The 19139-nt window shown below is 39.2% G+C and overlaps 1 protein-coding gene across 3 annotated transcripts in view; it reads right to left on the minus strand.

The window, feature by feature from the left end:
* PUS7 (pseudouridine synthase 7) overlaps positions 1-18890 on the minus strand; it is a 59460-nt gene extending 40570 nt beyond the window's left edge. For 2 of the 3 annotated variants that reach the window (XM_081284718.1, XM_081284716.1), the window contains exons 1-4: positions 18648-18890; positions 6084-6516; positions 4395-4479; positions 4172-4273 (exon numbers count right to left, since the gene is read on the minus strand). In XM_081284718.1, the coding sequence (XP_081140844.1) occupies positions 4172-4273; positions 4395-4479; positions 6084-6516; positions 18648-18774 (747 nt within the window). In that variant the 5' untranslated portion in view covers positions 18775-18890. The remainder of the gene's footprint in view (positions 1-4171; positions 4274-4394; positions 4480-6083; positions 6517-18647) is intronic. The other variant, XM_081284717.1, reaches the window with a different exon arrangement.
* Between the last annotated feature and the right edge of the window lie 249 nt (positions 18891-19139).

Genomic DNA, 19139 nt, shown 5'->3' on the forward strand with positions numbered 1-19139 from the left:
AGTCTAGTCTACAGCTGCCTCAAGTTGAATGTTATACTATGTGCAATTATTTTATAGTGAGGTTCTAGCACATTGGTTCACAATAAAGAAAATTCTTTATATAAACAAAATGTAAATTTATTGGTTACACAACATTTCAGTTTTTGAGGGCATCTCACACTAAGAAACACATTTTAATTTTACTTAATAGCACAAATGGGTGTACAGTATAGGCCATATTGAAAAAAAAAAAAGACTTCACCAAAAAATGTCAACATTTTTTTTTTTTGGTACTGAATACAAAGATATTTTCTATTTTATTTATTTCCATTAAAAATGCTGATTGTATTCAAACTAAAAAGTTTCTTCTCAGCAAAAATCAATCTGTGAGGTGAATAGAGAGCCTACACCTTGGGAGCAAATCTTTACCCTCACACATCAGATTGAGCACTGATCTCTAGGGTACATAAAGAATTCAAAAAGCTAAGCACCAAAAAAACAAATAACCCAGTCAATAAATGGGCCAAGGACCTGAACAGACACTTCTCAGAAGATGACATACAATCAATCAACAAAAATATGAAAATGCTCATTATTATTAACATTAGAGAAATGCAAAATCAAAACCACTCTAAGATTTCATCTCACTGCAGTCAGAATGGCAACTATTATGAAGACAGACAACAATAAGTGTTGGTGAGGGTGTGGGGAAAAAGGAACACTCATACAGTGCTGGTAGGACTGCAAATTGGTGCAGCCAATATGGAAAGCAGTATGGAGATTTCTTGGAAAATTGGGAATGGAACCACCATTTGACCCAGCTATCTCTCTCCTCAGTCTATATCCAAAGGACTTAAAAACAGCATACTACAGAGACACAGCCACATCAATGTTTATATAGCAGCACAATTCACAATAGCTAAACTGTGGAACCAAACTAGATGCCCTTCAATAGATGAATGGATTAAAAAAGTGGCATATATACACAATGGAATATTACTCAGCAATAAAAGAGAATAAAATCATGCCATTTACAGGTAAATGGATGGAGTTAGATAACGTTAAGTTTAGCCAATCTCAAAAAACCAAATGCCAAATGTTTTCTCTGATATAAGGGGGCTGATTCATAATGGGGTAGGGAGGGGGAGCATGGGAGGAATAGACAAACTCTGAATAGGGCAGAGGGATGGGAGGGAAGGGAGGGGGCATGGGTTAGAAATGATGGTGGAATGTGAAGGACATTTTTATCCAAAGTACATGTATGAAGATATGAATTGGTGTGAATATACTTTGTATACAACCAGAGATATGAAAAAATTGTGCTCTATATGTGTAATAAGAATTGTAATACATTTCACTGTCATATATAAATATAAAAAATTAATTTAAAAAATGGTGATTGTAAAGCAGGGCTTGGTGGAGCACGCCTATAATCCTAATGGCTCGGGAGGCTGAGGCTGAGATAGGAGGATCATGAGTTCAAAACCAGCCTCAGCAACAGTGAAGCACTAAAGCAACTCAGTGAGACCCTGTCTCTAAATAAAATACAAAATAGGGCTGGGGATGTGGCTTAGTGGTATAGAGTCCTTGAGTTCAATCCCTGGTATCCCCCCACAAAAAAATTGTTGATCGCAAGACATACTAACTTGATTTCATGACCAGCTGATCATCTGCAATCTACAAGACAAAAAGACTACAACTGCTACTGACTAAACTTGACAATACTTTACAAAAAACAAACTGGTTGGGCTCAGTAGCGCATGCCTGTAATTTCAGCTACTTGAGAGGTCGAAGCAGGAAGATTGTGAATTCAAGACCAGTGTGGGCAACTTAGCATGATGAAAATAAAAGATAAAATGTCTCAAATAAAAAAAGTGCTCGGAATGTGGTTCTGTGGTAGAATGGTTGCCTAGTATGCATGAGGGCCTGGGTTCAATCTCTAGTACTGCAAACAACAACAGTCTAATTATAGATCAATGAGTTTTCATATCAATAAGTGAGTCTAGATCTGAAACTCTAATAGCAATAAGTTGGAATCATATTTTGTGTTTGTGAATTCATATTTAGACCTCAAAAATTCAGTCTTTCCTCTTCATTTTAGTTGGATTTTTTAAAATACATTTTTTGTAGTCGTAGATGGACAGAATGCCTTTATTTGTTTATTTTTATGTGGTTCTGAGGATTGGACTCAGTGCCCTACGCATGGTAGGCAAGTGCTCTGCCACTGAGCTACAGCCCCAGCCTGGATTTCTTTTTTTTTTTTTTTGTACTGGGAGCTGAACCCAGGGTGCTTTCACATCCCCAGCCCTCCACCTCCCCCGTTTTTTGGTTTTTTTTTGGGTGCTGGGTATTGAACTCAGGGGCACTCAACCATTGAGCCACATCCTCAGCACTACTTTGTATTTTATTTAGAAACAGGGTCTCACTGAGTTGCTTAGCGCCTCGCTTTTGCTGAGGCTGGCTTTGAACTTGCAATCCTCCTGCCTCAGCCTCCCAAGCAGCGGGGATTACAGGCGTGCGCTATGGCACCTGGCTTTCATTTTCATTTTAGAGATGAGAAAACTTGCCTAAAATTTACGCCCTTTAAAAGTTAAAATTTAGCAGACTGCAAAAACATAGTTTTTTAAATGAGAATTAATTTTGTCATATGTGCAGAAAAATGAGTATTATGAAGCTGATACACCACTGTATTATACAAGTAAGGGAAACGTGGAATATCCTCCTGGATTGTTCTTAAAACCTATTCTAGGGCTGGGGATGCCACTCAACATAGAGTGCTAGCAAATATGAGGCCCTTGATTCCCAGAAACATAAAAACTAAAAACCTGTTACTAGGAATTCTACGTGGGATTGCCAAGGATGTTGTCTATGGGTAAATTCAGTAATTGGAAATCCCGAAGTTATAATATCACATACTCTTCGGAATTTTGGTGGGGAGGGACAGGAAAGGTGAGTGTTGGAATTAGATTATGACATGTGAAAAGTTGCAGTAAACTCTTACTAATTAGAAGTGATGGGAGGGGGAATTTCAAACACCCCATATCCAGCAGGTCAATAAAGGGAAAAAAGAAAGGACAACATCTCTATAATTTTAAAAATATTGATTATATAATGAAATAATATTTTGTGGGGTTTTTTTTTAACAATTTTTTTTTTAATATTTATTTTTCAGTTCTCGGCGGACACAACATCTTTATTTGTATGTGGTGCTAAGGATCGAACCCAGGCCGCACGCATGCCAGGCGAGCGCGCTATGGCTTGAGCCACATCCCCAGCCCCAATGAAATAATATTTTGAATATAATAGGGTAAATTAAATATACCCTTACAGTAAAAACTTCACTTTTTCTTACTTTAAAAAAAGATGTGGCAACTCGGAAAATTTTAAATTAAAAATATGGGGACTGGGATTATAGCTTAATGGTAGAGCACGTGTAAGGTCCTGGCTTTGATCTCCAGTACCACAAAACAACAAAACAAACCAAAAAACTGGCATCATGATTCCACTGGATAGCACTAACTTAGGAGAATAAAATTTCCATAAGAAAAAATGCTTTTAAAATGGCATTTACTGGGCTGGGAATGTGGCTCAGTGGTAGAGCGCTTACCTCGCATGTGCGAGACCCTGGATCCGATGCTCAGCACCACATAAAAAAAAATAAATGAGCGAAATAGAGGTGTTGTTTCTAACTAAAAATAAATAAATAAAATAAAATAAAATAAAATGGCATTTACTATTCTATTTAGTAGCTGAACTTTCTTTTTCTCAAATAGCAGAAGCAGACACGGGCTGAAGAAAGTGTGCCCTTACCTCCTTCACCCAGTTACTCCCTCCCCATTTGGAGACCAAGAAGCTGCTGAAGCTAGAGCCACCACAGGGGTGGGTAAGAAGCCCTGTTGCAGCAATATAGCTGTCATTTTCTGGTTCTAAGTAACAGATTTCTTTGTGATTTGTGTTCATATTTTTTTTTAACAAAAAGATAACTTTTTTTTTTTTTTTGCTATAGTTTATAGCATAATTTAACCCTGAAAAACTATTCATTAGTATAAATGCCCTTTTACATCAAACAGGGCAAGGTCACCCATTTTTAAACATTGTATTGTTTTTCAATTGATGCTTATTAATATCTACCTCAAATATTGAAGCAACCAAAAACCCTTATAACCTTTGCAAGTGTTTCTGTACTACTTACCTCAATGGCAACACTGGTTTCCTTATTTTTAAAAAGCTGGAGCTCTTCCAGTTGCTGCTTTTCTTCAGCTGTCAAAACTGTAAATACATCTTCTGAAGGATCCTATAAAAGAACCACAGAATTCACAATGAATCATAACAGAATTCAAAGATACGATATCTATGATCTCTAGCAAATTCTATTTTAGTATAGAAGGTGACTGTTGCTAGAGAGCTACATCTACCTCCTCATCCACCGGAACAGACAAGTCATCCAAATGGCTGATCTGTCCATCTTTTCCGATTTCATGAACAACAAAGTCGGAGTATCTGATAAAAGATAACACAAATTTTCAAAGATTTAACATTTTAGTTCTTACAATCTTAGAATAAATTTTATAAACAGCAAGTCTTACTGTTGTGTAAAAGGGATTAAAAAAAAAAAAAAACTTCAGGGGCTGGAGTTGTGGCTTAGTGGTAGTGTGGCCTAACATGTGAGGCACTAGATTCAATCCGACGCACCACATGAAAATGAACAAATAAAATAATGGTATTGTGTCTACCTACAACTACAAAACAAAAACAAAAAACAAAACTTTAGTGTAAAGTTATAGGAAGTTTTGAAATTTGGGGGATTTTTTTTTTTTTTGTAGTCTGGGAATTAAATTCAGGGGGGGCTTTGCCTCTAAGTTATACCCCCAATCTTTTTAAATTTTGAGACACAGTCTCAATAAATTGCCTGGGCTGGCCTCAAACTTATGATCCTCCTGCTTCAGCATTGAGTTGCTGGGATACTGAATGTTAAATCACATCGTGCCTTAGGTTTTATCAGAAGCTTCTAGAATATTCTTCCAGAGCAAAATACTGAGAAATGTATAAACAAAAGCTTATTAATGTTAACCTGTGATTTTACAGACAGATCATACTTAACCGAATCATAAAATAAAATGAATGGTTAATTAAATCAGAAGTCAGTAAGTCACCTGGGCAGTGGCACATGCCTGTAAGGCTGAGGCAGGAGGATTTCGAATTCCAAGCTTGCCTCAGCAACTTAGCATAGCCCTAAGCAACTCAGCGAGACCCTGTCTCTAAAATACAAAAAAGGGGTGGGGATGTGGCTCAGTGGTTAAGCACCCCTGGGTTCAACCGGGGACCCTACCCCAAAAAGTAAAAGTCAGTAAGTTTACTGGTAAGCCACCCAACATTATCTCTTATGTTAAATATCTTACATCTATTATTTATGATCCTCTCAACAACTCCATGGTATCATGATCTGTTTTTTAGAGGATACTGAGGTTAGAGGAGTTAAGTATCTATTAAATGGCTGAAGTAGATTCACAACCAGATCCATTTGCTTCCAAAGACTGCTTTCTTTCTTTTTTTTGTTATATTTATTTTTTAGCTTTAGGTGGACACAATATCTTTATTTTAGTTTTATGTGGTGCTGAGGATCGAACCCAGTGCCTCACGCATGCCAGGGGAGTGCACTACTAACTGAGCCATATCCCCAGTCCCAAGACTGCCTTCTTTCTATGCAGATATGGTATATTCAGGTGAAAGTGTTTTAAGATTATAAATCAAATTCAAGGGAAAACATGAAATCTTTTAAAACAATTTAACAAAGTGAACAGCATCTATCCACTGATTAAAAGTGCATATCACTGGGGGAATTACTTATCTTTATTCCAAGAATTCTGGGAAGGATCTTCCTTTGACAAGAATACACCAAGATTTCTCTTTAAATATTAATATTTTAAATATTAGAAAATTCAAGACTATTTACTCATTTAGGAAGCTCTCCTTCATTCTATTCTTTTTTTGACCATAAGCATAAATAATCTTTGGGGTCAGAAAGCTAAGTGGAAGATCATATATATTATTCATTTCTTTCTAAAGAAATAAATTAAAAATAACTATACATAAACTAACCATACCTTTCTTTTAAAATTCCCGAGAATCCTTGATGAGAACTTACAAACTTAGTGATGCCTACATCAATTTCGGTAAGTCCATGTTTCATCATGTCTGCAAAACTCTCTGCTTCCTCTTCCTCCTCTCCCTCCTCTGAAAGGCCATCTTCCTCCTCTTCTTCCTCTTCCTCCAACTGATCATCAGAAGTCATTTTGCCTCTCTTGGCACTTACAGGTTCTGGTGGCCCAGGCACATTTTCTCTATTGGGTAAGCAGTCATTCTGCAGCCCATCTGGTCTTTTGGTCAGACAGCACTCAGAGACCTTCTGTTTTTTTGTCTCTTCAGCTAGGGCCGCACTGTCATCATCTTCCATAGCAAGGCACCCACGTTTCAGAGACATGCCAGTCATTTCTGTCATTTCCATCTTTAAGGCTCCAAGAAAACATTTAAGAGAACCTTTCAGGAAGGAGAAAAGAGTAGAAATTAAGGTAATACAGGTAGTCAACTTTGTTCACAAGATCTAAAAACTCATTTATTAAAATAATTTTTCTTGATGTTGGCATATATTTTTGGAGAAATACAAAACAAGCACATTGGTTTCCAGCCAACTCCGGACCGCAAGGCTGCGGGGGGACACCGGGCTCTGCCAGAGACAGCTGTCAACAGTTACAACTACCTCACCTCCCTGAGGAGTGTTCCCTATGGCTCAGAGGAGTACTTGCAGCTGCGATCCAAGGATCACTAGGCAATGCTGAGCTGACATGGATCTAGGGCGAACAGTCTGGGCCTCTCAGAACACACACTGAGCCCGGATCGGCTGAATTCAAGCTCCCGTTGGCCTGCTTCCCGCAGACAAACAGCTGTGACTCAGCACTAATCCATCCGGCTGAAACAACTGGTCAGCCCTTCTCATCCTACGGAGGTAAATGCCTACCAAGCCTTCATAGGTAGTGGCCACAGGTTTGAAACGGGGCTTGGGAGAGACAGTAAGGACCCACCCGTTGCATTGGTTGCCTGGCAAAGGGAAACGAACTGTCGCCATTTGCAAGAGATACCACCATGGCAGAGAACTGACGTCATCAGACTGCGGCGGAGGAGATAACTTCATTGAAACCTGCGGGCTACAGGTGTGTAATTCCCTAGCCTTCCCTCTCCACACATCGGGGAAACCTTAAGGGCCCCTCCCAGCTCTCCCAGGAGCACGATAGCCAGACCGAGGGAATCAGAGGTGGCGCGGGACCGCGGCACGGAACTACCGCTCCCACCAGTGCTGACAGCTGAGGTCTCTTGCACCAGCTACCGGGGGCGTGGCTACCGGAGGGCAAGTAAAATTCGCTGAGGATTCTCAGCCCCAAGCTCTACAAACTTAGGGTCTGAGGGAATGGCCAACTGGAAGAGTGTGCCCAGTCGTTCATGAAAACAGGGCTCCCGGGAGCAGCAGACCTGGCATGTAGCCAGTATTGTGGTGAGCAGCACCTGTGAGAGGGGCCTGGCTAGAGGAAAAGTGGGAAGTGACTAGACACAAGAGGAGGCCCTAGGCACTCAGGATCGGAGACTCGCCCAGTCTGGGAGGAGCTGCTGCACAGTGATTGGTTCCCGCATATTGACAGGAGAAACTTGGCCTGGTGGGCACAGCACCACCAATTGGAAGAGAAGTTAATCAAACTCTAAGACTGCATTTATTAGGTTTTTTTTTCTTTTCTCTTTTTTTTTTTTGATTTGGGTTTTTCTTTCATTTTCATTTTTCTTTCTTGTTGTTTTTTTAAAATTTTTTTAATAATTTTTTTTAAATTTTTTTTCTTCTAATTTTAATTTTTTTATTATTTAAAAATTTTTTTTCTTTTTTTATTTCCTATTTTTTTCTTCTTTTGTCTTTTCATTTCTTTTCAATTATCTTATGCCCCCTTCCTTGAATTCTACCTGCTTACTCTCATTCTCTTTAGTGACTTCTTCCCTTCCCTTCTAATACCTTTCCTCCCAAGCATCTAATAAATTTATAGGAGTAAACAGTAACTCATCAGACAAACAAAACAAGAAGTAACACGAGCAGCTTCAAAAAGCAAGGAAGAAAAGGAGTACAAACAATGCAGGACAGCCTAAATAGTCAGGAGGACCTAGAATCATCAGAAAAATGGTCATATAAAGAACTCAAGGAACACCTTAGACAGATGGAATGGAACCTTAAAGAGGATACAAGACAGCAAATTCAAGCAGCGAAAGAACACATTGAGAATGAATTACATAAACAGATAAAAGAAGAAGTTAAGCATCTTTATCAGGAGATAGAGATTATAAAAAAATAATCAAACAATAATTCTAGAAATAAAGGAAACGATAAACCAAATTAAAAACTCAATTGAGAGTATCACTAACAGAGTGGAGCAAGTAGAAGCCAGAACGTCAGATAATGAAGACAAAATATATCATCTTGAAAAGAGTCTAGCCAATTCAGAAAGGCTGGTAAAAAATCACGAGTAAAACATCCAAGAGTTATGGGATAACATAAAAAAAACAAACTTACGAGTCATTGGGATAGAAGAAGGTACAGAGATTCAAACCAAGGGAATGAGTAACCTGCTGAATGAAATAATTACAGAAAACTTTCCAGAAATAAAAAAGGAAACAGATATACAAATTGAAGATGCATACAGGACACCGAGCACACAAAATCACAGTAGACCAACGCCAAGACACATTGTTATGAAGATATCCAATATACAGAACAAAGAGAAAATATTAAAAGCTACAAGAGAAAGGAGACAGATTACATTCAGGGGTAAAACAATAAGGTTAACAACGGATTTTTCATCACAGACACTGAAAGCAAGAAGGTCATGGAACAATGTATTTCAAACACTGAAAGACAATGGATGCCAACCAAGAATTCTGTATCCAGCAAAATTAAGCTTCAGGTATGAAAACGAAATAAAAATCTTTCATGATAAACAAAAGTTAAAAGAATTTGCAGCCAGAAAACCAGCATTGCAAAGCATTTTGAGCAAAACACTACACGAGGAAGAAATGAAAAACAATAACCAAAACCATCAGTGGGAAGTGCCTCAGTAAAGACAGAGGGCGAGGGGAAAGATAATCATGGAGAAACAAACTAAATTTTTTTTAAAAAAAGAATAAATAATCAAACATGGATGGAAGTACAAACCATATATCAATAGTAACTCTGAATGTGAATGGCTTAAACTCTCCAATAAAGCGACATAGGCTGGTATCATGGAATAAAAAAACAAATCCAACAATATGCTGCCTCCAGGAGACACATCTGATTGGAAAAGACATACACAGGCTGAAGGTGAAAGGATGGGAAAAAATATACCATGCACATGGTCCTCGTAAGCAAGCAGGGGTGGCCATCCTCATATCGAATAAAATCGACTTCAAGACTAAGTTAATCAAAAGGGATAAAGAAGGACATTATATACTGTTAAAAGGAACCATTCACCAACAAGACATAACAATTATCAATATTTATGCACCAAATAATGGTGCTGCGACATTCATAAAACAAATTTTCCTCAAGTTCAAGAATCAAATAGACCACAACACAATAATTATGGGTGACTTCAACACACCTCTCTCACCATTGGACAGATCCTCCAAACAAAAGTTGAATAAAGAAACTATAGAACTCAATATCACAATCAATAACCTAGACTTAACTGACATATATATAGAATATATCAACCATCATCAAATGGATATACTTTTTTCTCAGCAGCACATGGATCCTTCTCAAAAATAGACCATATATTATGCCATAGGGCAACCCTCAGTAAATATAAAGGGGTGGAGATAATACCATGCATTTTATCTGATCATAATGGAATGAAACTGGAAATCAATGATAAAAGAAGGAAGGAAAAATCCTACATCACATGGAAAATGAACAATATGTTACTGAATGATCAATGGGTTACAGAAGACATAAAGGAGGAAATCAAAAAATTCTTAGAGATAAATGAAAATACAGACACAACATATCGGAATCTATGGGACACAATGAAAGCAGTTTTAAGAGGAAAATTCATCGCCTGGTGGTCATTCCTCAAAAAAGAAAAAACCAACAAATAAATGAGCTCACACTTCATCTCAAAGCCCTAGAAAAGGAAGAGCAAAACAACAGCAAATGTAGCAGAAGGCAAGAAATAATTAAAATCAGAGCGGAAATCAATGAAATTGAAACAAAAGAAACTATTGAAAAAATTAACAAAACTAAAAGTTGGTTCTTCGAAAAAATAAATAAGATCGACAGACCTTTAGCCATGCTAACGAAGAGAAGAAGAGAGAGAACTCAAATTACTAACATACGGGATGAAAAAGGCAATATCACAACAGATGCTACAGAAATACAGAAGACAATTAGAAATTATTTTGAAAACCTATATTCCAATAAAATAGAAGATAGTGAAGACATCGATAAATTTCTTAAGTCATATGATTTGCCCAGACTGAGTCAGGAGGATACACACAATTTGAACAGACCAATATCAATGGATGAAATTGAAGAAGCCATCAAAAGACTACCAACCAAGAAAAGCCCAGGACCGGATGGGTATACAGCGGAGTTTTACAAAACCTTTAAAGAAGAATTAATACCAATACTTTTCAAGTTATTTCAGGAAATAGAAAAAGAGGGAGCTCTTCCAAATTCATTCTATGAGGCCAACATCACCCTGATTCCGAAACCAGACAAAGACACCTCAAAGAAAGAAAACTACAGACCAATATCTCTAATGAACCTAGATGCAAAAATCCTCAATAAAATTCTGGCGAATCGAATACAAAAACACATCAAAAAAATTGTGCACCATGATTAAGTAGGATTCATCCCTGGGATGCAAGGATGGTTCAATATACGGAAATCAATAAATGTTATTCACCACATCAATAGACTTAAAGATAAGAACCATATGATCATCTCGGTAGACACAGAGAAAGCATTCGACAAACTACAGCATCCCTTTATGTTCAAAACATTAGAAAAACTAGGGATAACAGGAACTTACCTTGACATTGTAAAAGCTATCTATGCTAAGCCTCAGGCTAGCATCATTCTGAATGGACAAAAGTTAAAGGCATTCCCTCTAAAATCCGGAACAAGACAGGGATGCCCTCTATCACCACTTCTATTCAATATAGTTCTCGAAACACTGGCCAGAGCAATTAGACAGACGAAAGAAATTAAAGGCATAAAAATTGGAAAAGAAGAACGTAAATTATCACTATTTGCAGATGACATGATTCTATACCTAGAAGACCCAAAAGGGTCTACAAAGAAACTACTAGAACTAATAAATGAATTCAGCAACGTGGCAGGATATAAAATCAACACGCATAAATCAAAGGCATTTCTGTATATCAGCGACAAAACTTCTGAAACGGAAATGAGGAAAAACACTCCATTCATAATATCCTCCAAAAAAATAAAATACTTGGGAATCAACCTAACAAAAGAGGTGAAAGATTTATACAATGAAAACTACAGAACCCTAAAGAGAGAAGTAGAAGAAGATCTTAGAAGATGGAAAAATATACCTTGTTCATGGATAGGCAGAACTAACATCATCAAAATGGCGATATTACCAAAAGTTCTCTATAGGTTTAATGCAATGCCAATCAAAATCCCAACGGCATTTCTTGTAGAAATAGATAAAGCAATCATGAAATTCATATGGAAAAATAAAAGACCCAGAATAGCAAAAGCAATTCTAAACAGGAAGTGTGAATCAGGCGGTATAGCGATACCAGATTTCAAACTATATTACAGAGCAATAGTGACAAAAACAGCATGGTACTGGTACCAAAACAGGCGGGTGGACCAATGGTATAGAATAGAGGACACAGAGACTAATCCACAAAGTTACAACTATCTTATATTTGATAAAGGGGCTAAAAGCATGCAATCGAGGAAGGATAGAATCTTCAACAAATGGTGTTGGGAAAACTGGAAATCCATATGCAACAAAATGAAACTGAATCCCTTTCTCTCGCCATGCACAAAAGTTAACTCAAAATGGATCAAGAAACTTGATATCAAATCAGAGACTCTGCGTCTGATAGAAGAAAAAGTTGGCTCCGATCTACAGATTGTGGGGTCGGGCTCCAAATTCCTTAATAGGACACCCATAGCACAAGAGTTAATAACAAGAAACAACAAATGGGACTTACTTAAACTAAAAAGTTTTTTCTCAGCAACAGAAACAATAAGAGAGGTAAATAGGGAGCCTACATCCTGGGAACAAATTTTTATTCCTCACACTTCAGATAGAGCCCTAATATCCAGAGTATACAAAGAACTCAAAAAATTAGACAATAAGATAATAACCCAATCAACAAATGGGCCAAGGACCTGAACAGACACTTCTCAGAGGAGGACATACAATCAATCAACAAGTACATGAAAAAATGCTCACCATCTCTAGCAGTCAGAGAAATGCAAATCAAAACCACCCTAAGATACCATCTCACTCCAGTAAGATTGGCAGCCACTATGAAGTCAAACAACAACAAGTGCTGGCGAGGATGTGGAGAAAAGGGTACACTTGTACATTGCTGGTGGGACTGCAAATTGGTGTGGCCAATTTGGAAAGCAGTTTGGAGATTCCTGGGAAAGCTGGGAATGGAACCACCATTTGACCCTGCTATTGCCCTTCTCAGACTATTCCCTGAAGACCTTAAAGGAGCATGCTACAGGGATACTGCCACATCGATGTTCATAGCAGCACAATTCACAATAACTAGACTGTGGAACCAACCCAGATGCCCTTCAATAGATGAATGGATAAAAGAAATGTGGCATCTATACACAATGGAGTACTATGCAGCACTAAAAAATGACAAAATCATAGAATTTGCAGGGAAATGGAGGGCACTAGAGCAGATTATGCTTAGTGAAGCTAGCCAATCCCTAAAAAACAAATACCAAATGTCTTCTTTGATATAATGAGAGCAACTATGAACAGAGCAGGGAGGAAGAGTAGGAAGAAAAGATTAACATTAAACAGAGACATGAGATGGGAGGGAAAGGGAGAGAAAAGGGAAATTGCATGGAAATGAAGGGAGACCCTCATTGCTATACAAAATTACATATAAGAGGTTGTGAGGGGAATGGGAAAATAAACAAGGAGAGAAATGAATTACAGTAGATGGGGTAGAGAGAGAAGATGGGAGGGGAGGGGAGGGGAGGGGGGATAGTAGGGGATAGGAAAGGTAGCAGAATACAACAATTACTAATAGGGCATTATGTAAAATTGTGGATGTGTAACCGACGTGATTCTGCAATCTGCATTTGGGGTAAAATTGGGGTTCATAACCCACTTCAATCTAATGTATGAAATATGATATGTCAAGAGCTTTGTAATGTTGTGAACAACCAATGAAAAGAAATGAAAAAAAAAAAGAAAACAAGAAAACAAGCACATTACTTCTATGCAGAGTCTGACTGTGTGCATCAAAAACCTTAAAAATATATATGTGATCCAGAAAAAAATATATGTATATTTTTTGGCAGTACTGGGAATTGAATGCAGGGCCTCATACATGCCAGGCAAACATTCAATCACTGTGCTACAGTCCCACCTTTTTTATGTTTTACTTTGAGACAGTTTTCTAGGCTAGTTTTGAGGATCAAGTGTATACCACAATGCCTGAACTAAAATAGTTCTTTGCAAAATTGATCTTTTTTAAATATATTGTTTTAGTTATTGATGGACCTTTTTTCAAAAACTATTTATTTGTTAATGGACCTTTATTTTTGTTATTTATTTGTATGTGGTGCTGGGAACTGAACTCAGTGCCTCACACATACTTAGGCAAACACTCCATTGCTGAGCTATAACCTCAACCCCTGAAGGATTTATCTTAAAATAATTAAGAAAGTGCTTAAAGTTTTAGCCATACAGATTCTCATTTCAGTGCTTTTATATTAACAAAAAATGAAGAACAGTGAAGCCTGGGTACATAAATTAAACAATAAGTTAACAACTGACTAGAAACTGGGGAAGGTGATTACTCCTGGGACAGAATCTAGTTAGATGGGGACAATAGTGTGAAACTTGCTGCTTTTACTGAATACCACTGTGGCATTTTGTTTCAATTGTTTCAAACACATATATTATCCTTTCAAAAACTGATGAAATAGTGTATTTAAAACGGTATAAAAATGCATTTATTGATGAAAGCATATTCATGCTATACCACATTTAATAATAAGGGAAATGGGCTACAGTTGTATAAATGGGCAAAGAGTTTTATTTTACAAGATAAAAAGAGTTCTAGATATCAATCGGAAAATAATGTGAACATATTAACATTATTGAACTGTACACTTAAGAATGGTAAAGGTGTGGGAGTCAGCAGGGTGGTGCATGCCTGTAATCCCAGCAGCTTGGGAGGCTGAGACAGGAGGATCACGAGTTCAAAGTCAGTCTCAGCAAATGTGAGACGCTAAGCAATTCAGTGAGACCCTGTCTAATAAAATACAAAATTGGGCTGGGGATGTGGCTCAGTGGTTGAATGCCCCTGAATTCAATCCCTAGTACCTCCCCCAAAAAAGTATATAGCATCAATGATTATAAATCATTTAATATGTGTTTTGCTAAATTCAATTATGGTCCTAGAAACGGAGAACATATTTTCTAGAACAGTTGTGCAAACTTCTGGATTAGAAGAACTCAAATGAATGTCATTTTCATAAGCAGAAGCTATTATAAATGAAAAAAAAACTAAAATGGGATAAATTTTTAAATTAGGGGGGAGTCATGGAGGAGAGAGGTGATCTTGTGAACATGGAAGAGACCCAAAAGAATTCAACCACAAATACTGAACCCTGACTCTACCAAGGTAAGAGGCCTAAGGAAATCAATTAGCTGCACTCAGGAAAAATCCCAAGATTTTCAACCTTGCAGATGTAAAGTGATTGGCTTAAAAAACAAAGAGGGGGGCTTTATAATATTCCTCCCCTTAGGGGATGAAATCCTGGGTCTATGGCAAGCTCTCTACACTGAGCTATATCCCCAGTCCTTTTTATTTTGGAATAAGTTCTTATCAAGTTGCCCAGGCTGGTCTTGAAGTTCCAATCCTGTCTCTCAGACCCACAAGTAGCAGGGATTACAGGGGTATGCCACCATATGTGGCATAATAATATCTTAAACTCTCAATAAAATCTCTACAGACCAGAAGACTGATACTATAACCAGGAAGATGCTGATCCACTGATACTTTCCCATGAACTTAAAGTTTTACACATTTTTTTTGTTTTTCAGAAAATTCTAAAATGGAGGCTGGGAGTGTGGCTTAGCGGTAGAGTGAGTGAGGCCCAGGGTTCGATCCTCAGCACCACATGAAAATAAAGGCATTGTGTTGTGTCCATCTCCATTTAAAAAATAAATATTAAAAAAAAAGAAAATTCTAAAATGTTTCTCTTTGTACTGTAAATGAGCCAAATGAGAATGTAAGTATTGCAATTTTGTGGGTACAGTGGTACATAACTGTAATACCAGCAGTTGGGGGGAGGGGGGCTGAAGCAGAGGATCACAAGTTTGAGGCCAGCCTCAGCAACTTAGCAAGGCCCCAAGCAATTTAGTAAGACCCTGTCTTTAAATGAAAAATAAAAATGGCTTGGGATGTTGCTTAGTGGTAAAGTGCCTCTGGGTTCAATCTCCAGTAACCCCCTCCCCCCAAATATAAGTATTATAATTTTACCAGTATTTTAATTTAAAAAATCCATCCAAATATTAGATTCACCAATTAAATTTTCAACATCTTCTACATCAAAAATCAAGTTCAGGGCTGGGATTGTGGCTCAGTGGTAGAGTGCTCTCCTAGCACCTGCAGGGCCCTGGGTTCGATCCTCAGCACCACATAAAAAAATAAATAAAATAAAGGTATTGTGTCCAACTACAACTAAAAAATAAATATTTGAAAAAAAAATCAAGTTCAGCATTTTCCAATTTTTAATATAACACTGACAAAAGTCCCTTAACATTATTTCTTCCAAAGTGAACATCTGAAAGAGTTATACAAGTCTGAATCCTATTTCAAAATCCTCACAACTTCCATTTTTTAAATGCACCTATCCTCTATCCCCTGCAAATTGTCTTTCTAGATTTTACAAGGAGGAACACTTTAAGACAGTGCATATACTACATCTTAATATACAAAATTGTTAAGTCTACCAAAAGTATTTATTCTACTGATAATTTATTGAGTACATTCTAATGTATAGGATGTACTATGGTAGGCACTTGAGAAAAATACAAAAATTTCCTGCCCTTGACGAGCTTACATTCTATTTGAGGACATTAAATTACAAAATAAAAATTAATCTCAGAACACACAAGCCACAGGGCTGGGGTTGTAGCTCAGTGGTAGAGCACTTGCCTTGCATGTGTGAAGTACTGGGTTCGATTCTCAGCACTGCATATAAATAAATAATAAAGGTCAATCAACAACTAAAAAAAATTTTTTTTTAAAGAACAAACAAGTCACAAATTAAAAAAAAAAAAAAAACAGCAGAGCATAGGGACAGAGACTAAAAGGGGTGGTCTTTGGTGAAGTCTAAGAGGGTGAACTTTGGGTAAAGGACTTGAAAGAAAGAGTAGACATGAAAAGATTTTTGTGAGGGTTTTAGGCAGCTGAGTCAATATCTGTTAAGGACCTGAGGCAGGAGCAAACTTAGGTACAGGAAATATAAGCAGGACTGTTAGTTCTTTCCTCCTTGGGGGAAAAGCTGAGTTTCATTAATACCATATAGTCCCATCATTTAAAAAAAGATGTGTTCAGGCTTGATTGGTTGCAAGGGTCAGTAACATCAGACACTTGGGAGGCTGAGGCAGGAGGATGGCACATATAAAGCCCCCCTGGGTAACTTAGGGAGATCCTGTCTCAAAATAAAATTTAAAAACAGGACTAGGGATGTAGCTCAATGGTAGAGTACAAGGCTCTAGGGTTCAATCCGCAGAACTGGAAAAATATTTAAAAAGCCAATCCCAAAAAACCAAGGGCCACATGTTTTCTTTGATATGCGGATGGTATTTCATAATGGAAGGGGGGGGACTAGGAAAGAATAGTTACTTTAGATTAAGGAGAGGGGAGTGAAGAAAGGGGAGAGAGTATGGGAGTAGGAAGGATAATAGAATGAATCAGACATTATTACCCTATGTACATATATAACTATATGACCAGTGGGATTCTACAATCATGTACAACCAGAAGAATGAGAAATTATACTCCATTTATATATTATGTATCAAAGTGAATTCTACTGTCATGTATAACTAATTAAAACAAATAAAAGTTTGTTTAAAAAGACTTGTTCAAAAATTAATTAATTCAGGGGCTGGGATTATGGCTCAGTGGTGGAGAGCTCACCTAGCAAGCATGAGGCACTGGGTTAGGTCCTCAGCACCACATAAAGAAAAATAAATAAGGGTATTGTGTCCATCTAGAACTGAAAGAATTCTTTTTAAAAATTAACTAATTCAGGGCTGGGGTTGTAGCTCAGTGGTACAGTACTCGCCTAGCATGCATGAGGCACTGGGTTCGATCCTCAGCACCACATAAATGTAAAATAAAGATATTGTGTCCACCTAAAACTAAAAAATAAATATTTTTTAAAAATTAACTAATTCAGACGTTTGACTATTTTCTAATGACTGAACATGAATGACCACCCATCCCTTTTCTATACTGGTGTTCAGTGCGATTTTTTGAGAGATCCCTCAATAGTCAAGACACTCCCCCGCCCCCCCCCCCCGCCTCCCCGCAGTGGGGCATACTATTTCACACACGAATACAGAGGATCTCAGTAACCCTGTGTTTTCGGAATGGAAAAAAAAAAAAAAAAGTGGCCAGATATTTGAAAAACTAAGCTCCCTCCAGCCCTTCTTTTTGGCAATGACGATGTACTTTTGAACCCCTCAGTGCAGGACTGGCGGTAAGGACTCTGGGCTAAGTTTCAGTCTGCCAGACAGCACTTCCCTCCACTCACTGAACAGACGCTGAGCAGGGGGCTGGAGAAAACACTCCTAACCCGATCCTGCTGGGGAAATGCAGACAGATCGAGTAATCCCCGAATGCCTGCCCGGCATTTAGTGGGCTTAAAACCAAGCTGAGGTGTGAATACAGGGACGAAAGCACGTGGGCTGGACCTGTAGCAGCTTGGCCAGGCGATGTGAGGAGCTGTGCCGGCTTTCGCGAAGAGGCCGGTTTTCCCATCGGAGGAAGAACAGTTTAGGGGGTGTTCTGGGCCAGGCAAAGAAAGGGGAGGAGTGGGAAGAGGACCCTCAGGCTAACTGAGCCGCGGCGGGAGGAAAGAGAACGCGCGCGGCGCCCAGACGACTGGCGGGGCCGCTGGGAGCAAGAGGCCGGCGGTCGGGAGCAGCGCCCGTGGGCCCGAGCGCAGAACCCGCTGGGCTCCAGCCGCGCACCCGCGAGCTCGCCCTTTAATGCAGGCGCTGCGAGCTGAGAACACGGTGGGCCGCCTTCTCAGCCCACACTGCCTCTCCAGGCGAGGTCGTGGTGCCGGGCCGAGGGCTGGCCGCTGAGCCCAGGCGGGAAGGCCGCGCACTTACCCGGAGCCTGGGAGCGCGGGCGCGGTGCGGGACGAGAGGAGACGAGGCCGGTGCTCCTCTTCGGGCGCAGGAGGGCGGCGGCTGCGAGGGTCACTCGGAGAAGGCAGTGGCAAGGGCAGATCAGCATGTGCAGCAAGGTCCGCGCCGGGTAGGAGGCGCGCGGGAGGACTCAGCAGAGGCCGGGCTCGCACACCCGCGGCGCAGCGTCGCTCCGCGGCCCGCCGGCCCCTCCCCCGGGTTGGAGCCCGAGCCCGGCCCCTCCCCGGGAGGCCCCGCCCACCCGGAGCTGGCGGCGCAGGCCAGGGAACTCGCAGCCCTTTGACCTGCTGAATCTCTCCTGCTTGGTATGCGGGTGTGGCGCTGGAGCAAAAAAGGGGCTTTTATAATGCACCAAAGAGCACTTTAGATCTTTAGGACGTCTAAAATGGAGTTTGCCTTATTCATTGTTAGTTGTATTCTAATACCAGTTTATTCCACATAGTTGTCGCTCTT

The sequence above is a fragment of the Spermophilus citellus genome, assembly GCF_964194105.1.
Source record: "Spermophilus citellus genome assembly, chromosome: 3".
Lineage (NCBI taxonomy): Eukaryota > Metazoa > Chordata > Mammalia > Rodentia > Sciuridae > Spermophilus > Spermophilus citellus.